The sequence below is a fragment of the Embiotoca jacksoni genome, unplaced genomic scaffold (genome assembly GCF_022577435.1).
Source record: "Embiotoca jacksoni isolate LCO1_2020_lvr unplaced genomic scaffold, fEmbJac1.0.p SCAF_38, whole genome shotgun sequence".
Lineage (NCBI taxonomy): Eukaryota > Metazoa > Chordata > Actinopteri > Embiotocidae > Embiotoca > Embiotoca jacksoni.
The window spans coordinates 3,102,436-3,122,683 of NW_027185390.1; the positions used below are offsets into that span (position 1 = coordinate 3,102,436).

Below are 20,248 nucleotides of genomic sequence, written 5' to 3' on the forward strand. Positions count from 1 at the left end.
ATGCAGCTTTAACTTGTAACACCTCCACGATAGCTGCTCACTTACAACAAGTGTGATCCAGTGTAACCTGCAAGACAGATATGGATGAAAGGTCACACGCTCGCACAAACATGCTTAACACAAGGCGCACGAGGATCAATGACTGGAGGACTGCAGCTTTAGAGTGAATTATGCACAAACTACACTTTAATTAATGTCAGAACAGCAAGCACTAAAATTATTATAATCTTAATTCTTAATCAGATTAATTCAGTCTAGAATGAGTTAAAAATGCCTATCACTATTTTCCAGAGTTCAAAGCCATGTCTTCACGTTGCATTTTTTCATATTAAATTTACAGTAAAATAATATACATCCAGCAGATAATGTTTAATATTGTTACTTAAGTGATTAACTGTAATTAACACGTGCGGTTTCTGCTTTTTAAAATTGTTTTAACAAATATTTTCGTATTACATAGATTACACTGGGCTACATAACCATTAAATTTACACTCATATATCTTAATGCAGTATACTATTTTACCTTTACATGTGTGCTCTCCCAAATATAATGTTAACATAACATAACTGGCAACGGAGGCTGCACAGCAAATTCAAGTCAGTAGCTTGTTGGGCTCTTTTATGTGCAGTGTGTAGTTTGGTTGATTATATTTTATACAACACTGACATCTAGCGGCGGAGGAGAGAAGCTGCAAGCCAAATAGAAACGCAATGGGCTGACGTGTTTTGGTAGATGGGATAAAAAAGGAAAAGCTGTGGCATGGTAACAAATTATAATAATGTTGACTTACTGTTTTATATTTATTATTTAAATTGGTAAATCCCGACTCAAAATTTGAGTTACTGTTATCCGTGTTTTAAAAAAAATCAGTTAAAATGTCTACGAACTTCGAGAATATTTCCATTCTTTTAAAATAATCATATATTTTAATATAGTTTGTCAATGAATGGTTTAAATGTACAGTAGAGAAGCAGGCTACTTCAAAATTAAAATAAATTATAAATTAATAATTATAAATTATTTTCTATTTTACCTTCCTTGTGTGACGTACCTGGGGAACCATGTGACCCAGGCACGTCACGCAGGAGAGGCAGGAAACCGTCAGTCGGCTATCTGTTGTGAGCGAACTCTGGTTAGCCGTCCGGTCACACAGAAGAAAACATGACGTCCGCTGCGGTGCTTTTTCTTTGCACGCTGGGCTGTTTGTGTGGACCCGCTGCTGCAGAAAGACAGTTGGAATATGCGACTGTGGTGAGTAACGTGAAAACCTGCCGCCGGAGCGGTAGTTTGCAGCGCTCCTCTTTGGGACGGACGGACGGACGGACGGGCGGGTGCGGAATTCCACTCAAACTTTAGGAGGTTTTGCGTTTTCTCTGCTCGCCTGTAAACATGCGTGTTTTTCTGGACACGAGTTAAGTCTGGCAGAAGTCTTTGGGGTCTTTTAGTAAATTCGGCACGCTGGGAATCAAATTTGGATGAGTAGATTATTATTTTTTTTAAAGAAGTATATTTTTGTGTGTTGGTTCACACCGCCAGCTAATAATGCAGTGCGCTGGAAAACGGCACACTTTAAGGACACAGGACTAGAATTTAACTTTAAAATAACGTCTTTGAATTGGAAGTGTTAAAAATGTAAGGCGTGTATTACACATTCAAGACAATTCATCCGAACCAAAACAAGGAACCGTGTTGACAAGGGCCCTGCCGACACTTATAAAACCAGCCTTTCCTGTATGGGCTGAATTCTTTACTCATCCTGGTAAATGATCATGTGAACTGCGGCAGCAATTCAAACACGCATGGGGTAAATGCTGCTCATCTCTGGGAAGGGGGGGGGGGGGGGGGGGAGCAATATCTCCTCTCTGTGGCAGTGCAGGTCAAACTGATAATGATTTGGGTCATGCAGAAGCACCCTGGATGAAGTATCTGCAGGGCTCACCAGGAACACCAGGGTAGTCAGGGATAAGGAAGTTATTGCTTTGATGGCACTGTTTGTACCTGCTTATTTCCTACTAATACACATATAGGATTTCAACTGTTCTACAGGAGCTTTATAGATGATTTCAAGGCTGCCAGTTCCTCCCAGGGTCCTCTCCTGGTCAAGCCTCAGGCCCCCCCCCTTCTGGTATATTAGTCTGACATGTGAGCTACTGTGTTGTAAGTGAAGATCAGTGAATTTGATGTGCTCAATTGCTTTCTATGTAAAGTTGAGCTGCAATGATCAGTCTGATGATGAATTCAAGCTGAAATGAATTGATTAGTTGACGGGGAGCTTGTATGTTTATGTCAATATAATCAGCTGCGGATTGAGGATCGTTCGTTGTCTTTCCTAAACCGATCATTGCCACTCTCTCTTAGAAACTGTCACCCGATTGCCTCCTGGAAAAATCCATGAATGGATCACGGAGCAGATAAGATTAGGAGTCCCAAAGGGATAATCCTCTCTTCAAATAAGAGTTTGCACACTTTTTCTTTGCGGCTGTTTTGGTCATGCATGCGAGATCTTATTCCATAACAGTGAATCAGAAAGCCACACTTCTCTTTAGCGGCTTGTAAAGCGAAACTGCTGTTGCTGTGCGGCCCTAATAACAACACGTGATAGACTGAAAGCTTCTATTGCTGCCAACCCACTTCCTATTATCAGTTTCTATGAGGTGCGCTAGTTCATGAAGTTCCTGTAAAGTCCCTCCAGGAAATTAAGGTGGTTCACAATATTATTCACGGCTTTGTTTTGATGTTGGGTCCCCCCCCCACCCCCCCCCAGCTGTTTCGTCATGGTGACAGATCCCCGGTCAGATCCTACCCTACCAACCCCCACCGAGAGAGCGACTGGCCGCAAGGCTTCGGACAGCTGTCACAGGTATAACGGATATTCTCTATCGATATGAAAAAAACGTGTTGTCCTTTTGCAGAAGACCTTCTGAATAGTTGAGAAAAATTGTCACGATGTCAATGGAAGGTATTAAAAATGACAGGGAGGAAAGTCATTGGATGCAGAAACAAGCATTTTCCCAGAAGGCCTTCTTCCTCGGTAACATTCAAGAATAAAGCAACCAACAGGTTTAAGTGATGAAATAATAGCCTATTTATTTTTAACAAAACATGCAGCTGTGGATCATTTTTAGTAAAGACAAATAAACTCAAAACTACGTCTCTATTTTATGACATTTTAACCTGCTAGGTGGGAATCTTTGTCCCACTTCAGACCACGTTCAGCGACGTCACCGTGAGTTGAACGTTTGTGTTTTTTAGGAAGGGATGAAGCAGCACTACGACCTCGGCAGGTTTCTGAGGAGTCGGTACGGAGCGCTCCTCAACGAATCCTACGACCGGCACCAGGTGAGACGCGCAGCCTCCTGCTCACTTTCAGATCACATGACCACCTCGGCGTCTCACGCAGGATTCCCACTGGTGCTGGAGTTCCTGGAACATGACGGGAACCGGAGCGGTGTTTTCTGGGAGGAAGTTTCCTCAGTCGCAGCGTGAAGCTTCATGAACAGCTCTTCTCGTTGGCGTGTGTTTGGACTAAACATGTTTAATAATTCTACTCCTTCAGATCTCCGTCCGCAGCACAGACTACGACCGCACGCTGATGAGCGCCGAGGCCAACCTCGCAGGTCTGAACCTCCTCCTCCTCCTCCCTGTAGTCCTTCTGTTCCTCCTCTTCCTCCTCTTCCTCGCCCCTGACAGCCTGTGTTGCGTCTCTTCTTCGCCGTCACCCAGGTCTCTACCCGCCCCGCGGTCGGCAGGTGTTCAAAGACAACCTGATTTGGCAGCCGATCCCCGTCCACACCGTGCCGCAGAGCGAAGAGAGGGTTTGTGTTTAACGTCGACGCTTTCATCAGATGTTTCCCGCCGAAAAGGAATTCGTCTCAACTCTCCGTCTCCCTTCTTTTTTTCTTTTTTGCAGCTTCTCTCGTTTCCTTTGCCCGACTGTCCTCGCTTCAAACAGCTGATCAATGAAACCGAGCAATCGGAGGAATATATTAATATCACCAAGACGTACCAGGTGCAGTTACAGCGAACTGAAGGAGCTTACAGGGCGCCAAAAGGAGAATAGATTCTTGACTTTTTTTTTTTAATTTACTTTCAACATGACTGAGTATAAATGTTGGGAAACGTGACAGAATTACTTTCCCTGCCACGAACAAAAAGTTAAATGAATAAAATAATAAACGGCGATAAACAAAATGAGCAAATTACAATCTCAATAAAAAAATGAAATACGACGACATCGTTGGGGACGTTGCTACAGATTCTTCTTCTTCTCTTCAGGGCACCATCGATCTGGTGAGGAATAAAACGGGACTGAATCGGACCAATGTGGAATCAGTCTGGAGCGTGTATGACACACTCTTCTGCGAGGTGAGAACACACACACACACACACACACGCACGCACACACACACACACACACACACACACCTACCAGTAAAAACAGGAAGTAAAGACCAAGTTTTGTGTCCGTGTGAGTATTGGCACCCAACCGTTAGATTTCTTGGACTCTGTTGAACGCAAAAATTAAAAAATATTTTCAGGTACAAGGCGCCAGAAAAAAAGTTTCCTTCATTTCAAAATAAGAGCATCTAGCTATTCAAGACAAAATTTACACACCGTTTTATGTATTCATATCCAGATTAGTTGCACCGTAGCTGACCACACCTCGTGACCCAGCAGGCCTCGTCAGCTCTGAGAAACACTCGGACATTTTAGCCAACAAACTGTTTGAGGAACAACCAGCAGTTTCACTTCCGCTGTGTTTGCGTCAGTCTGTATTTCAGCAATACTTTTTTTTTTTTTTTTTTTGGGGGGGGGGCCAGCTTGGTCACTTACGCTGATTTGAATTCAGATTTTACCCCCAGTATTATAAGTTGTACACACACACACACACACACACACACCACGTGGTTAGGCCACATGAGCGCAGCCACCGAATAATTCAGCGACAGTGTGTGAGATTGTTGAAGAGGTGAAGGAGGCGCCGACCAGCAGACAGAACAAATACGCAAAGAAAAAAAGTCACGCAAGCTCGACCTTTCAGCCCTTCTATAGTAAATCTTCGTTTTCTCCGCGTGTTCAGTCAAAACACAACTTCTCGGCTCCCGACTGGCTGACGCCTGCCGTCATGGGCAACCTCCGAGTGCTCAAAGACTTTGCATTTAAGGTAAAAAAAAAAAAAAAAAAATTTAAAAAATCTGCAGCATTATTTACTATTGTTGATTCAGCAGTGGTCCAAATAGTGTTGAAAGGCAGTGACAATGTTTGACGTCTAATGTCGGCAGATGATGTTCGGGATCCACAACCAGCGGGAGAAGAGCCGGCTGCAGGGAGGTATGTATGTGTGTGTGTGTGTGTGTTTGACATGGCATGCATGTCAGCATGGCAGGAGAATTTCTTTATTAAACGGAACAAAATACTTCTGAATATGCGCGAGAACCACCTGCTTTGTTCCATTCACCTGCTCGTATTTTATCACAGACTTTATATTAAAGTGGCCGTAGCGTCCCGGTCGGAAAAACGAGGCCGATGCAGAAGTGGTTTAAGCTGCGATACCACCGAGGGCCACTAGAGGTTCAAAAAGCCTCCACAGACTCCCGTTCAACTCTCACCACACGGCTTTGTGTTTTTTTTTTTTCCTCTTCCTCCTCACTTCATGTCTTTGCGCAGCAATTATTCTGCGACTCGCCACTTAGTTCAAACAGGTCGTTTTCTGTTTGCCTCACTGGTCTTAAAGCTGATATTATTTCTAGAATGTGTGTCACTGTGTTTTAAGGTCACCGCTTGCGTGCTGCTGGGATACACAGGCAATGAGACGAAAGGGTTTGGGCCTCCTGTCATCTCGGAGGAGAAACATACACATTTGAACACTAAAGTGTGTGCGGCGTGTCTTTCAGGCCTCCTGCTGGGTGAAATAGTGAAGAATCTGTCCATGAGAGCCGTCCCAGACCCCAACCTGACACTCAAACTGATGATGCTTTCAGCGGTGAGCTTGTTAATAATACAAACTATTTTATGCGCACTAAGACTACAAAAAGCACAACTGGATTAAAAGAGGACAAAATGGTCAGAATGTAAGAACAGTGCTATATTCACGTATTTTCAGTCTTTTTTTTTTTTTTTTTTTTTTCTGTTCCTGACAAGATTTAAGTGTTTAAATAAACTACTTGGGAAGTAGGTTTTGATGTGTCAAACTCTTAAATGTTGTGTGTGTTTGTTCCACAGCATGACACCACTGTCGCCGCTCTCCAGGCCAGCTTGGACACGTTCAACGGGATCCAGCCGCCGTACGCCTCCTGTCACATGATCGAGCTGTACAGGGAAGACGACGGGTAAAAACACACACACACACACACACACACACACACACACACACACACACACACACACACACACAGAGCATACTGTGTTTTAGTAACACACTCTCCAAATGTGTTCGGGTTTATAAATGCAAGAGACCTTTTAAAAGAGACATTTTACAATTATGGATGGTTAAGTTTAAAACTGTTGTGTGTGTGTGTGTGTGTGTGTGTGTGTGTGTGTGTGTGTGTGTGTGTGTGTGTGTCTCCATCCAGCTCTGCTACGGTGTCGATGTTTTACCGGAACGACAGCAAGGTGGCGCCGTACCCTCTCCACTTACCAGGTTGCGTCCTCAACTGCTCCCTGGACGAGTTTGTGAGACTTACGAAGCCCTGGATCGCCGACGACAGGGAGAAAGAGTGTCAGCTGTCTACACAAGGAACAAATAAAGGTGAGCTTGCAACACACACACACACACACACACACACACACACACACACACACACACACACACACACACACAAAGCTCATGATTGTAAACAAGCGTTTGTGCCTTCTTATGTTCCCTCCCCGCTCTCAGAGGTCATCGTCGGTCTGTCCGTGTCCGGCGGCCTGCTGATCGTCCTCATCGTCCTCCTCCTCGGCTTCATCTGCTGGCAGAAGGAGCCGATGAGCACCCGGGGTTACCACCACGTGATCAGCCAGCAGGTGGGCGAGGAATCCTGACAGAAGCACAAGCTCCTCCCCCGGAGATGCACGAGGCTCAACTCTTGGGACAGCAGCGACGACGATGAACTTTGAGCTCCGGCCCGCTGATGCAAAGTGAAACAGAAAAAAATGCGACGACGTATTGATGTTTTTAAAAAATTTTTAGATCGGCCAACAAAAGGTTAAGAAACAACACGGTGATCGAAAAAAATCTGAATTCTAATTTGTAGCCGTTTGTAGTAGAGACTTTTACCTGGTTAGAAAAAGATCCAACATGTTGATTTAATTCAAATTTAATTAACTGAAGAGGTTTTAGCCCGGAATCGGAGTGCAGAATGTTTTCCACACCGGCTGTCGACCTGGGGTCAGATCATCATTTTACATTAGTTTGTATGATTATTAATCGCGTGTGTTTGCACGTGTTTATTTATGTGTGCACAGATGCACTTGTGTGTGTGTGTGAGTGTGTGTGTGCGTGTGTGCGCGCGCACGCGTGTATGTGTGTGTGTGTGTGTGTGTGTGTGTGTGTGTATGTGTGTGTGTGTGTGTGTGTGACGGAGGCCTAACAACCAAGATGCCTTAAATATTTGTAGCAATGGGGGGTTCCTCTCGTTTGGCTGTAACATGTTTGCTTTTCTATTGTGTACAGTGTCCAGCTTTTATTTTGAAATCCTTCTGGTGCATTTGATTTATCAAACAGGCAGCAGGATGTTTTTTTTTTTTTTTTTTTTTTTTTTTTTTTTTACTAAGAAATTGTGGCGATTCAAACTTCTTCAGAAAGACACCAGCTCGGCAGATGTTTAGCTACGCCTGACCTTTGACCTTTGGGCACGCTGGAAATAAGCTTTTTGAGTGTCTTTTCAGTTATAGGATTAAATTAATTAAACATAGTGTTTTGGTTTGTTTTTCTTAAGAATTTGTAAATATTTGGGAACTTTGGGAATACTGGACCTTTAATATTTGTGTGTTTTTAGAGCTCCTTTTTTGTGTCTTTGGAACTATTTGTTATTTTAACGCAGAACACAACATGCTTTTCTTTGTGATGGATTCGTGGTTTCACACAAACATCGCACATATCAGTTTATGTACACGTTAGCTAAACAATTCATAACACTGACATTTAGTACAATTATTATTATTTGTCAGTATTGTGTTTTCAGCCACTTTTCTTTCATGTACAAAACGATTGATCAGACTCAGAATGTCGCTTGTAGATACTTCTGTTTTTCAAAATAAAAGATCAATAATCGTCAAGTGTCATTTGTAGGTAGATGTGATGAGACGGGCCTGATTTTTTGAATGGATGTGGATCGCTACTCTAAATGAGGTGTTATCTGGTATGTTGGCAGAAGGCTATGAGCTCCCACTCAGGAATGCACCAATCAAATCAGTCTTAACGATCTTAAACAATTATCTGCTTTTTGCCGATTTTCCCTCACATGTACACAGAGGATGTTTTAGCCTGCCGTTTCTGCTTGGAGGCCTAATTTTATGCCATTTGTACGTGAACAAATCCTTTTAATACGCCATTAACTGGGAAAAAAAAAATAAAAGTGATTTCCCTCCTTTCAAAATAAAATTAGTGTTTTCAAACTTGTATTCTCCCGTGGCTCCTAAATACTGATATGTCGGTGCGTCTCGGAGAAGAGCAACAAACCGTGCCAGCTGCTCGTCTTCTCTCCAATTGGGGATGATCCTCATAACCTTGTTAACGGGTAAATTCAGCCTCATAACCAGGCGGTGGGAAACATCGGAACCAGCCAGCACGCACAATAACAACATTGTGCGTTTGGTCCCCCCCGTGCTGCACATCAGTCTGGTTCGCAGTAGGAAGTCTTTTTCCATGAATAGTTTATGAATATTTTGCTTCGCTTGTGTCTTAAAAACAGTGCAGTAGGCCTTTATTTCAACATGGTAGTGCTTTTTTTTTTTTTTCTTTTTTCTTTTTTTTGCATACATCATTAGTGATCTGTTGCACAATAGGTTACATTCAGTATGGCCACAGATAAAACAAATCCAGAACATAAAAACAGTCCATGAAAACAATTACCAACGGCCTTCTGGGAGCAGATAGAGCCAATAACTTTTGTACACAAGTAATAGCGGCCCTGTAAAGGAAATATGACACCGAGTTCTTGTATTGTGATGCAGGAACATGCATTCTGCACTGCAGATGGAGAGCTGGACCCGACAGTGAGAGCTTCACTTCTTTATTTGTGTTTCTAAGTGTCCCGGAAAAACTACAAGTGATGGGAATCTTAAAGCACGAGCGGCGGTTGAAATGGTTTTTGTTTTTTTTACCGGTATTTAGTTCCAAGAAACAGAACAAGGCTTTTCAGACCTGTCTGCAAATGGTGCTTTTTTTTTTACATGGTCATTTACAGGTTGAGTTTAATGTCAGATGAAAGTCTGTCTTCCTTTTTAGCGCAGATGCACTCATTTTGGTCCGAGAACTGGGTCTCAACAAACAAACAAACAAACAAAAACGTCCCGTCGAAGTGAAGTATTGCCTACAGGCTGCAGTTTGTCATGAGATTATGAAAAAACAACAGGACAGAAGGAACGTAGAAAAAAAACAAAACAGAAAATGCAGAATCTGTAAAACAGTAAAAATCATCGTAAAACAAAAACTAATGTATACAAGTTTACTGGACTTTGAAAATCTAAGATCTCACACACACACGCACGGACTCAAAATGTCACACGACACACACACGGATTAGAAATTGATTAGCTCGTCGACACAAAACAATTAAAAACATACATCATTTCTTGTGCAAAAATATTCTTCGTAAGGAATGAAACTAGTACATATATGACAAAAATGTGATGGCACATAGATATTTCCTTTCTCAAAGGATAAGGGTTAAGAGACGACAAAACCTACATTCAGGCCCCACAAAAAGCCTTTTTTCTTTTACCTTCTCCGAAGGTGAACTTCTTCCACGTGCAAATTCTTGCCTCACAGCTCACAAAAGGATCAGATATATATGAGGAGTTAGTTTTTTTGTTTTTTTTTTGGTCACAAATATGAAAAAACCCTTTCACCCTGTTACAAGTGCTCAATTTTTTTTTTACTGATGTTGAATGTTGGCGCAATCCGGCGTCACGATAAAGCGTGCAATACCCCCGCGAGTCCGCTAGAGGGCGCCGTGTTCGTGTCGCGTTTTGTTTGTCGACGCCATTTCTTTTTTAGGAAGTCAACAAGTGCTCGAGTCCTCGTGGGCGGGGAGGTCCGAGTTTGCGAGAAAGTGTCGCGGATTTCCAAAAAGAAATCGTTCCTTAACCCTAATTGCGTGGTTTCGGTTCTTAACTTTTTGCACGCCTAATCGAGGCGCGGCGTGAACACGGACACGGCAAGCTGGAGCTCGCCACCTGGTTGCGTTACGTGATGGCAGGTTTGCTTCATGTAATCTATTACAATGTGGTGATGATACAGCTAAAGCTAAGATATGTTGAACCCCCCCCCCTCCCCCCCAACATCCAACAGCTTGACAGTGTATGTAGTTGAATTGAGTTTTTAAACGTAGTTTTCGTCGTAGCTACGGACTCGACTGCCGTTTAATATTTCCATTCAGCAGCGGCGGCGGCGGCGTGTTAGTCAGTCCTTCAAGTCACCTGCTCGTCGACCCCGGCTTCTGCTGTTGCGATGGACACCGACGCCCCACACGGCAGCTACATATAAATTTCACGCGCGTTTCTGGGCCGTAAGCGTTCCACGCGGACGATATAACAAGTTAAATAAACATACCGCTATTCTGATTACAGTCAGTTGTGAGATATTTTGAGCTTATTTGACACGCCAAACTATACAAGCAGCCAGACGAGTGGAGTCGGATCGAGTCGGATCGAGTCGGCTCGGCCTTCAAAGTTCGTACGACTTACCGTTCGTGCGGCACCAAAAATCACAGTTGGAAACGACACAAGTTTTCGACGGATTTAAGTTGCGTTCGCTTTGTGCGTTCTTCTTGGTCAAACAGGTTTACCCGTGTGCACTTGCTGCCTCACTATTCAATGGAAAATCAGCAACAGCTAATCCCTGTCACGTGTAGCCAGACCTAAGAGTGAGAAACACCGTGAAACGCCCAATCGTTGAAGCACGTCATTTAGTTTAGAGATTGATCCCAGCACTCCTCCAGCCTAAATTCCCCTTTTAAATGCAAAAATAAAAACGATTGTTTTACCCACGTTCCCCCTTCAAAACACACAAGTGCTGAGTGAATATATTGTCTCAACGCCCTGGCAGGAAGTCGGAGCTTCAGGATTAGCCGCGTCAGCTCGATAAGACGGCTACGCAGCTCCTCTAATGTGCAGAACGATGATTTCCAGTCGGATCGCGAACGGAGCGATTTTTACGAGGAGAACGATGATTATCTGGTCACTGGTGGTTGATTCCAGTCTCAGACATGACGATGCGGCCGGAGCACGTGTCGGAAAAAAGCTTCTCAGCTTTCAGGCCGTAAAGTGACGAAAGTCCGGTCCGCGTTTGGTCTTCCAATACGCCGCCACTCAAAAGACGCCGACGTCCTCGAAAAGCCAAATTTCTCTTGAATCATTTGGCGAACACGATGCACAACTTGGTCAAAAGTATTCCCTTAAAAGTACCTGCTTTTGATGTAGTTGGTTAAGTAAAACGTTGACAATAAACACAGAATTAGTACTCGAGTCTTTTTTTTCTCGGTCTTTTTAAACGAAGCTCAATTCTGCGGCGTGCAGAAATACGTCTGCGACCCGCCGCCGTAATAGTTCTGCGGCGTGGAGTAGTAGTTACTGTGGTGGTGGTGGTGGTGGTTGTTCTGCGGGGTGGAGTACAGATGGTGGTGATGGTGACTCTGGACGTTCCCGTAGGCGAAGAGGAGGGGGGCCGTGGAGGAGGGCGGGGGCAGCGGGGCGGACGCCAACCCCGCCGCCAGCGTGCCGTTACGTTGCATGGAGCCGTACCAACTGGACGTACCCGGCTGGGGCGTGGTGGAGAGGAGGCTGACAGAAGAAGAACAGTCATTTCATCATAAACGACAGCTCAGAATTGAACTTAAAGCTGCTGTTAGTGCACTTTAGTTCCAGAAGAGCGCGTTTGCCCACCTGGCCCGATCCGCCCTGCTGTTGATGCTTCTCGGCAGGTCGTCGTCGCTGTCGTACCGTCGCGGGTTGTCGAAGAAGTAAGCCCTGGAGCTGAAGCTGTGGCTGTTGATCATGCCTCCCGGAGCCTGAGAGAGACGCGCAGAGATTCAAGCTTCGTCAAGTCACACAGATAGGTTTTTTTTTTTTTTTTTTTTTTTTTTTTGCAGAAACGTCACACGGCAGAGTTGCACTCGTTGAGTTTTACCAGGTTTTGGTTGGGTTTCTGGACTCTGAAGAAAACCACCACCAAGCTGGTCGGCAGCAGCTCCCAGAAGAAGAGAATGATGCCGAACACGATGTAGGCCTCGCCGTCGACCTCCTGTACGTCGGCCTTCAACACCAAAAAAACAAAACAACTCCGTCAGACGGCGTAAACGTGTCGACACTAAACAACTGAACAAACTAAAAAAAAAACTAAAACATTGTTTGGCTTCATTGCATGACTGTGACAACAATAGTGGAACAAAATATTAAAATGACAAGGTGTGAATGCACTACAGCTCATATTTTACCATGAAACCTCAACTCTTAATGTTTTTAAAACACATTAAATGGCTAAAAAGGTACTTAAAGTCTTATTTAAAGTTTTTTTTGCACGTCAATAATTTGCATTTTTGTGTTTTTTTTTTTCCACAAACTATAAACATGTCATATTTCAGACACCTCTCTTTGTGCGTTAAGCGTATTTCTTCCCACAGGCACACATGAAGGGACATTAATACTGGACTGGCAGCTGCTCTACAGACAGATTAAAAGGAATATTGTATAATATCAGATTATGCCTATTTCACTTGTCCATTGGTGTTTATTATGTACAACACACATACACACACACAATGGAACCGTTTAAAAGGGGATGTCCGTCTCAAGGCCTGAGCCCTAATGTAGGTCAGGACAGACACACACACACACACACACACACACACACACACACACACACACACACACACACACACACACACGGTTATTTATAGCCAAACAAAACCCTCTACCCCACTAAGCAATGCTTTCCCAAATCTCCTAAGATGTATTGTCCACACAGACGGTGCTGGATCTCTGGCGAAATAAAAAGCTTATCCCCCCCCCCCACACACACACACACATTTATGAGTGAATCCGTTTGGATCCGGTACCTGATCGGAGATGCTGTACCAGCCGTAATTGAAGGGACTCGGTCTGTCCTGCGGCGACAGGGCCACCACCACCAGGTTGTAACAGGCTCTGGACATGTAGAGGAGAATCACCATGGCTCCGACGGCTGTCGCTTGGCACACGGATGTACCCTGACAGAAGAGTTTAATGTGCTTATTACAAAGCTCATGCATCAGCTGGGTCCTGCCTTGTAATTTAATGTCGGATATGGGTCACAGATGTGACCCACCGGCATGACCCAGGGGGGGCAGATTATAGGCCAGAAATTCACTCCGGAGACACATAAATTCAAGCACCTCTGCTTTTGTTTACACCATAGAAAGAATCACTGATTACATATTTTAAAATAAACGACAATGAGTTTTATCTTTGACATTTTTTTCTTTTTCTTTTGTGGTACTGCAAGTAAAGCGCCCACCTCTTTAAAATACTGAAAAAGTCCATATAAAGGGATGTAACATGGATTTGTATCCCTGTTGAGTTTACAACACCTGATGCTGCCTTCAAATGGATCGTGTTTATAAGAAAAGTCCATATGAACCAACCCCCCCTCTTTATTTATATATATATATATATATATATATCTCTATTTTAATATATTGTAAATTAATAATACATCTGATTATGCCCTCCCATGACGTAGCCGTGAGGTCCAACTGAAGGCAGCATTAGTTTCGGGAACAATACTGAAATAATAATTAATTTGATACCTTACTTTGTGGAATATTAACAGGTTTTTCGACAAGAAAAATAACATCAGTGTCTCAAGAAAAAAAAAGCAGCTGTGGAGGATCTGTATGAATAAGACATGGCCTAAAATTAGGAAGGCGTGCTTCTGTTTCTACCTTGGACTCAAGGTAAACATTGGCAGATGACATCTTGGCAATCTTGAAGATGCACACGGCCAGAGATATCGCACACAGGACAAACAGGCTGTCGTTGATCAGGACCCGGGCCAAGACGGCATGTCTGATACCCCCGTCACTGCAGGCGGAAACAATATGGACGACTTATAAGACAAGTCAAATATACAGATGTGTAAACTTGTATTCTGTGAGGGCTAAACATAATATTATTAAGTCAGGAGGAAATATTCTATTGTTATATTTGTGCTTACTTCGGTGATTCGGAGCGCTCCAGAGCTCCTTGCACTAACAATGCGCAAGTTAAATTCACCACCAGGAAAAATATACTGAGACACAGGAAGAACAAACGCAGAGGAACCCTGGAGAGAGAACGAGAGAGATGGGGAGAAAAAAAAAAAAAGATGACTTTTTTCATAAACAACAACTAATTAAAATTCATGGTGTTGAGAAGCTGCAAAAAAAATTTGTGTTTGATGGATGATGATTACTTATTAAAATCTAACCGCCATATTCTGAATTTCCGTCTTAAACAATCAGGGACCAAAAGATATTAAAGATGCAAGTTACATTAAAAACAACTGCTGTTTCCCTAAAAAAAACAAAAACAAGAAGGATTAGAAGAGGAGACTTACTTGTATTTGGTAAGCTCTGGTGAATACTTGGCTTTAGCCTTGAACATCACCTACAGAAAAAACAAGCACAAAAATATTTTATATGTTAATATGATTTTTTTTGACGAGGCAGAGAAAGACAATAAGGGCCGGTGGGTTTCTTTTAGGAGCAGAGTGTGAACTTGACAGAGGTGAGGGAGATTCCTGAGAGTCACTGAAGTAAACACACTGATTTATGTATTCAAATAGTACCAGGAAAATAGGACAGAAGAAAGAAACCACAATACTGAAGTTGAAATGCTGATTGGCTTGATTTTAAATGACTGTGTACTGGCTGAGTTATTGGTGCAATAGGAGTGAATGGAGGCTTAAAACACTTTAATGCGTTAACAGTATTAACTGACACACTGTACGTGTCAGCTGGTTCACGTCATACTAAGACCCAAAAGAAGAATAAATAACACAAAGGATAACATCCACAAGAAGATGGAGCTCGACCGATACCGATTTTAGGGCGTTACTATTAAGATAATGTATACTGTATATTTCCAATTTGGGCCAAAATGTCTTCATACGCTTGTATCAAGTCAAAGCCCAGCAGCTCGGTGGACGTCCAGGAGCCTCGCTGTGTGTTAGATTCACTTCTATCAGGATGGGAAAAGCTCTTTTTATTCCATACACTATTGATTCCTAAAATACACAAGTCATTTGACAGGAGACGCCTTTTGTACTTTTCCTGTATATACTGTTGGTTTTTGTGTTTTGTAACTCTCTGACTCCTGTCTGTGAGCCAAAGTGCCCCTCAGGGACAATAAAACGGTACTCTGACACAACCAGAGCCTTTAAAGAGACAGTTACATCGACCAGGTAACAAATCTATCTCGTATAATGGAGTATATTTTCATATTGGCCCATTTAAATTGCAGATAAAGAAGAGATAGTTGATAGAAGTCAACAGTTACAGGTACTGCTTTATGTAAATAGAATACTTGTAAATGTTTGGCTGCACAGACATACTTTATTTTTCTCTGTATAAAAATGTGACATTTACATTTTTCTAACTTCACTGAGATGAGCTGCAGATAGAAAAACACTGAAAGAAAGCCTGTTATTATTTCCCGGGGCAAAGTGGCATTTTCAAATTGCTCTACAAAAAAAAAAGAAAAATGTCCCATAATGCATAATGTGGCATTAAAATGATCTAATAACCATTTAAGAACAGCTAAACAACAACAACTATAAATCAACTACCAGCTGCCTCTTTACCAACACTTTATGAGTAAAACATCACACTGTACACAGATTCGCTTTAAAACCCGGGACGCTGACCTCCGTTCGAGTTCACCCACTTCCTGGAATGACTCGCTTTTGAAATATGTTTACCGAAATGAAGCTGACTCAGCTATTACAAAGCACAAACAGACGAGGCAGGTAGACGGACGTTGACTACTTTTGTCTTATTCGTCAGATACTTGAAATTCTATTATAGAGTAGATGCAACATTCAGTTTAACCAAACACACACCGCAACTGAGTCGTGTGTGTGTGTGTGTGTGTGTGTGTGAATGTAGGCCAGACGGAGGGAATTTGTAACCTAGAAATGACGCAACTGCTGGACTATATAGCGTGACGTACTGTGTGTTTGCATGTGTGTGTGTGTGTGTGTGTGTGCCTCGCAACATACAGTGTTCGCTTCCAGAAGATAGTCCCACTTTTCTGTTTTATGCCGCTGGTCGAATGTGAATGATCATCGTTATCACGTCGTGCAGTGAGCGCTGGATGGACTGTGATAAGGGGAAGTAAATCACAGGTCAGGACAGGCGCCTGACTCATCAGAAAACCGCTGTTTCCACACATGCATGTGTCACAGGCAGCGGCGGTGTGTGACACTCAGCAGCTCTCAGCTCACATGATTTAACACTTTCAGTAAATTCAATGTCCGGGAAAATATGTTTGTTAAATCATATTTGAAATTCCTCTGGGCAGGCAGTCCGGTCATGGAAATAATAGCAAAAGCTGCTGTTTTATTTGGACCCAAGAGTTAATGTGTAACAATTGCGAAAAGTGATGAAGCATTTTGGTTATGACATAACCTGCTTTAAGCAGGGAGAAAAAAAAAAGAAAGCTGAAGGCCCGAAAACCAAAACAAGGAGCTGAAAGACGCTGAGAAGAACTGCAACATTGGGGGCTGATTCTCCGTGGGTTCATCACGTTGAGCAACCCCGTTTAAATACAGGCTGCCAGTTTAGCCATTGTTGATATAACAAAAAATTAATTATAGCAGCTTCAATGCTCATATTTAAATACAATAAGTGGACTTTTCCGGTATCACCGAGGCTGTTAGAGCAGTTTGTCCCGCTGCCACTCGACACTGGGAGAGAGCTTTCAGTCCGAGCTGCTCATACCATGAAAATAATTATGAATCTGATCTATTACTCAGATCTGAACTGGCCAAACATGAAACCACAAGCTGGAAAAGTCTGGTCACGTGGTCTTCCCAACACAGATGGAAACACATATTTTTAAACCTATAATGGCAGCTTCAGCAGATATGGAATAAGCACGTGATGGAACAAAGTGCATTTTATATGTTATATCTATCTAAAGAGGCCGTAGTTGGTGTCTATTAAGTGGTCACAGATCAGCTGATGGACTAACAATGTCTAGTCAGCGGTCATGTGACACCGCTGGCTTCATTACCAAATCTCCACTCGGCCATTCGGACGAGCTTCCTGTCCACTTCCCCCAACATGTAAATAAGACACATATTATACTGTGGTTTTACTTGCTTGTAGGCGCCTCTGGCAGAGAAACAAACAGGCCTTTGACACTCGGAGTGGGCAAGTGTGAAACAACTGCCGCTGACCAACTGCGTCTTTCTCTTTCACACAGTTTGTGACCACATGCTGCAGTCATGGAGGTCTGCTGGAGTCCAGTCCACCAAGAGGAAACATCAATGCAGGCTGAATGCAACGCCCCATCTCTCATCTCTCGAGTTGATTTGAAAAACAAAAAAGCAACTTAAATAGCAGCCGACTGTGAAACAGATCATGGAGGTAAACGGTGACCAGATTTCCTCCCTTTTGATTGGCTGCAGATTAGATAAGACGTACGTGCAAAAACGTGAATATCATACTCACGCAATATTACGTTTTGAGTGGCTTAAAGGACCAACTTTGACATTTTGGGAAACGCACTTATATCTATCCACTAAAGGATCCGTGTGGGCCATTTTTGGGGGACACATTAAATTCTTCTGAGGGTATAATCACCTACATAAGGAGCCCGCCGTGTTGCGTCATTATGTTTCTACACTGGCCACCGTAGATTCTCTTCGGGTCGGATCAGAGCGAAGGTTCGTGTGATGAAATCAACTCAATGAACCGTGGAACATCTCCGCAGCAGCGCTCCTGTTTTAACTGCAGACTTTTCAGGCTTTTTTTTTTCCAAGCCTGGATTTGATTTGTCGCGTCTTAAAACATGAATGAGGATAGTGATAGTTTCATGCACTTTTAGTCGTGATGCCACCCATGTATGCTGAGACAGAATACCAAGGGAGCTTATGCAAATCCGTGCCGTGAACCTGAGACTGGAGACCCCCCGCCCCTGCTTTTGGCAGTTCGTCCCGTCCTTTAAAGGAGTTGGTGTCTCCTCTAATAAGCAGAAAAAAACACTAACTACTGTGCCGTATCTTTTAAAACTGCAGACTTGCAACTTGATAAGCTGATACTATCAGCTGACCTAAGTCGAACTGAGACGAGCCAGGTCACTGATGCAACTTTTGTGAAAACAGTGTTGTCTCAGTCTTTAGTCTGAACTGGGATTTGAATGTTTTAGGTGCTCGATGCCACTAAAGCCTACAAACTGCTGCTTTAAAATATGAAGTCAGCAGCTCGCCTGGCTTTGTCCAACGAGAACAAAATCCACCAATCAGCACCTCTCATTTATTATTAGCAAGCAGAACAACAACTTTGTGCAAAAACTGAAATGTAAAAATGAGAAGTAGTACTTTTATGGTGGTGTATGTGGGTGCAGTCTTACAACACTGTAATATCACTTTAAGCGTTGTTTCCAGATAAACACAGTTGCCTCGCCCCGTTCTAAATCCATACACACCCGTATCAAAATCTGTATTTTTGCATTTAATGTAAAGCATAAACTTCCAATCATTTTCTTAGTGAATTCATTTGCAGCTGGAATATGCTCCCAGTTAACCATTTATGTGTTCTGTCCATAAAATGTACACAAATAGTGAAAAGGTGACGTCTTTCAAATAAAATCTGAGGCCACAGAAGGACTGTCAAAGCCTCATGGGAGCTGTAGTTTTGATAAATGACATGTTTAGTGCACATTCAGGGATAATTGTGGCTAAAATTGCTGTCATGGTACAGATCCTTGGGGAGATTTTTTTTTCTCCCCCCCCCCCCACCACCACAGTGCATTGGGTGACGTTGCTAATATGCATTTGGATTAACAGGAATTATATAAAGGAGTCACCAGAATACAAACAGAGTAGAATAACAGTGGCTGTGAAACCAAATGTACACAATGAGTGCAAAAACTGCAGAGTCAGCTGTTTTTTTTGTTTTTTTTTTTATATGAAATCAGGTCTCACACACACACACACACACACACACACACACACACACACACACAGAAACACATGCACGCCGGAGAGCCTTTTTTTTTTTTTTTTTTTTTTTTTTTTACCTGTGTGAAGTAGAGGTTGAGCAGGCAGAGGGTGAAGAACTGCAGGCAGACGGGGCAGCAGTAGAGCAGCCAGTAGGCCAGAGGCTGCAGCTGGTTGGCCTGCACCACATTTTTAAAGTAGAAAGAGAAGAGGGTCGTCCGCAGCGCAGCCCACAGCAAGCACAGGAACAGAAACACGCTCTGGAAGCTGAAGCGCTTGTGTCCGTAGTGCAAAATGAGCCAGAGCTGCAGGTAGACGAAAACAAACAGGAAAGAGTAGAGGACGGTGTAGACGGCGGTGAGACTGAGCTCCAGCGTTGGGGAGATCGCAGCTCCGGAGGACTCCTTCAGCGAGGTAAACAAACGGGAATTGACCTCCTCTCCTGCCGAAAACATCTCCACTGGCGGCTCTCGCAGCTTAACGCATGGGATGCTGTGACGGCAAAAAACAAAAAAAAACGCTAAAACTGGGTCAGACCCGGGCTAAATTCACCGCGGGTGACAAAAAGGCAATGGTATACGAGGGAAAAATTGCGATAAAAGCAGTTTATTCTGAAAAGAAGTGGCATCGTGAAAACTGCGCCCTGGGTTTCAATTCGATATCTGGCTGAACAGAAAAATAGGATCTAGGTTTTTTTTTTTGTAAAAGCGCAAGGTTAAAAATAACAAGAAGGAGAGAAAGAAAACAAGAGAGAGGTCGCCCTGTGATTCTCTGCAAAGCTGCTCTCTGCAAAAAAACAACTTGAGGGGGGAAAAAAAACCTCCAGATCAGCTGTGATGCAGTTTTAGACCCGCCCCCTTG

The 20,248-nt window shown here is 43.1% G+C and overlaps 2 protein-coding genes across 2 annotated transcripts; one reads left to right on the forward strand and one right to left on the reverse strand.

Moving 5' to 3' along the window:
- Positions 1–1,115: 1,115 nt before the first annotated feature.
- acp2 (acid phosphatase 2, lysosomal) lies at positions 1,116–8,257 on the forward strand. The gene is made up of 13 exons (XM_069166451.1): positions 1,116–1,254; positions 2,768–2,863; positions 3,256–3,342; positions 3,560–3,620; positions 3,727–3,818; positions 3,914–4,012; positions 4,279–4,368; positions 5,084–5,167; positions 5,286–5,334; positions 5,898–5,986; positions 6,226–6,332; positions 6,576–6,751; positions 6,881–8,257. The coding sequence occupies exons 1-13, from the start codon at positions 1,165–1,167 to the stop codon at positions 7,024–7,026; spliced, it is 1,266 nt and encodes a 421-aa protein (XP_069022552.1). The 5' UTR covers positions 1,116–1,164; the 3' UTR covers positions 7,027–8,257.
- A 2,226-nt stretch (positions 8,258–10,483) lies between these two features.
- gpr137c (G protein-coupled receptor 137c) lies at positions 10,484–20,166 on the reverse strand. The gene is made up of 8 exons (XM_069166450.1): positions 19,468–20,166; positions 14,780–14,829; positions 14,399–14,506; positions 14,127–14,265; positions 13,263–13,412; positions 12,335–12,460; positions 12,091–12,215; positions 10,484–11,988 (listed from the first exon to the last, which is right to left on the reverse strand). Exons 1-8 carry the CDS (start codon positions 19,840–19,842, stop codon positions 11,706–11,708), a joined length of 1,356 nt encoding a protein of 451 aa, XP_069022551.1. The 5' UTR covers positions 19,843–20,166; the 3' UTR covers positions 10,484–11,705.
- Positions 20,167–20,248: the final 82 nt, after the last annotated feature.

Bases quoted from the DNA above. Each gene is read 5' to 3' on its own strand.
- acp2 (XM_069166451.1), top strand. From the start codon at position 1,165: ATGACGTCCGCTGCGGTGCTTTTTCTTTGCACGCTGGGCTGTTTGTGT. The intron at 5,335-5,897 runs GTATGTATGTGT...CGTGTCTTTCAG, and splicing joins GAAGAGCCGGCTGCAGGGAG to GCCTCCTGCTGGGTGAAATA. The intron at 6,333-6,575 runs GTAAAAACACAC...GTCTCCATCCAG, and splicing joins CTGTACAGGGAAGACGACGG to CTCTGCTACGGTGTCGATGT.
- gpr137c (XM_069166450.1), bottom strand. From the start codon at position 19,842: ATGTTTTCGGCAGGAGAGGAGGTCAATTCCCGTTTGTTTACCTCGCTG. The intron at 14,830-19,467 runs GTAAAAAAAAAA...TTTTTTCTGTAG, and splicing joins TCAACCTCTACTTCACACAG to GTGATGTTCAAGGCTAAAGC. The intron at 14,507-14,779 runs GTAAGTCTCCTC...TTCTCTCTCCAG, and splicing joins CCAGAGCTTACCAAATACAA to GGTTCCTCTGCGTTTGTTCT.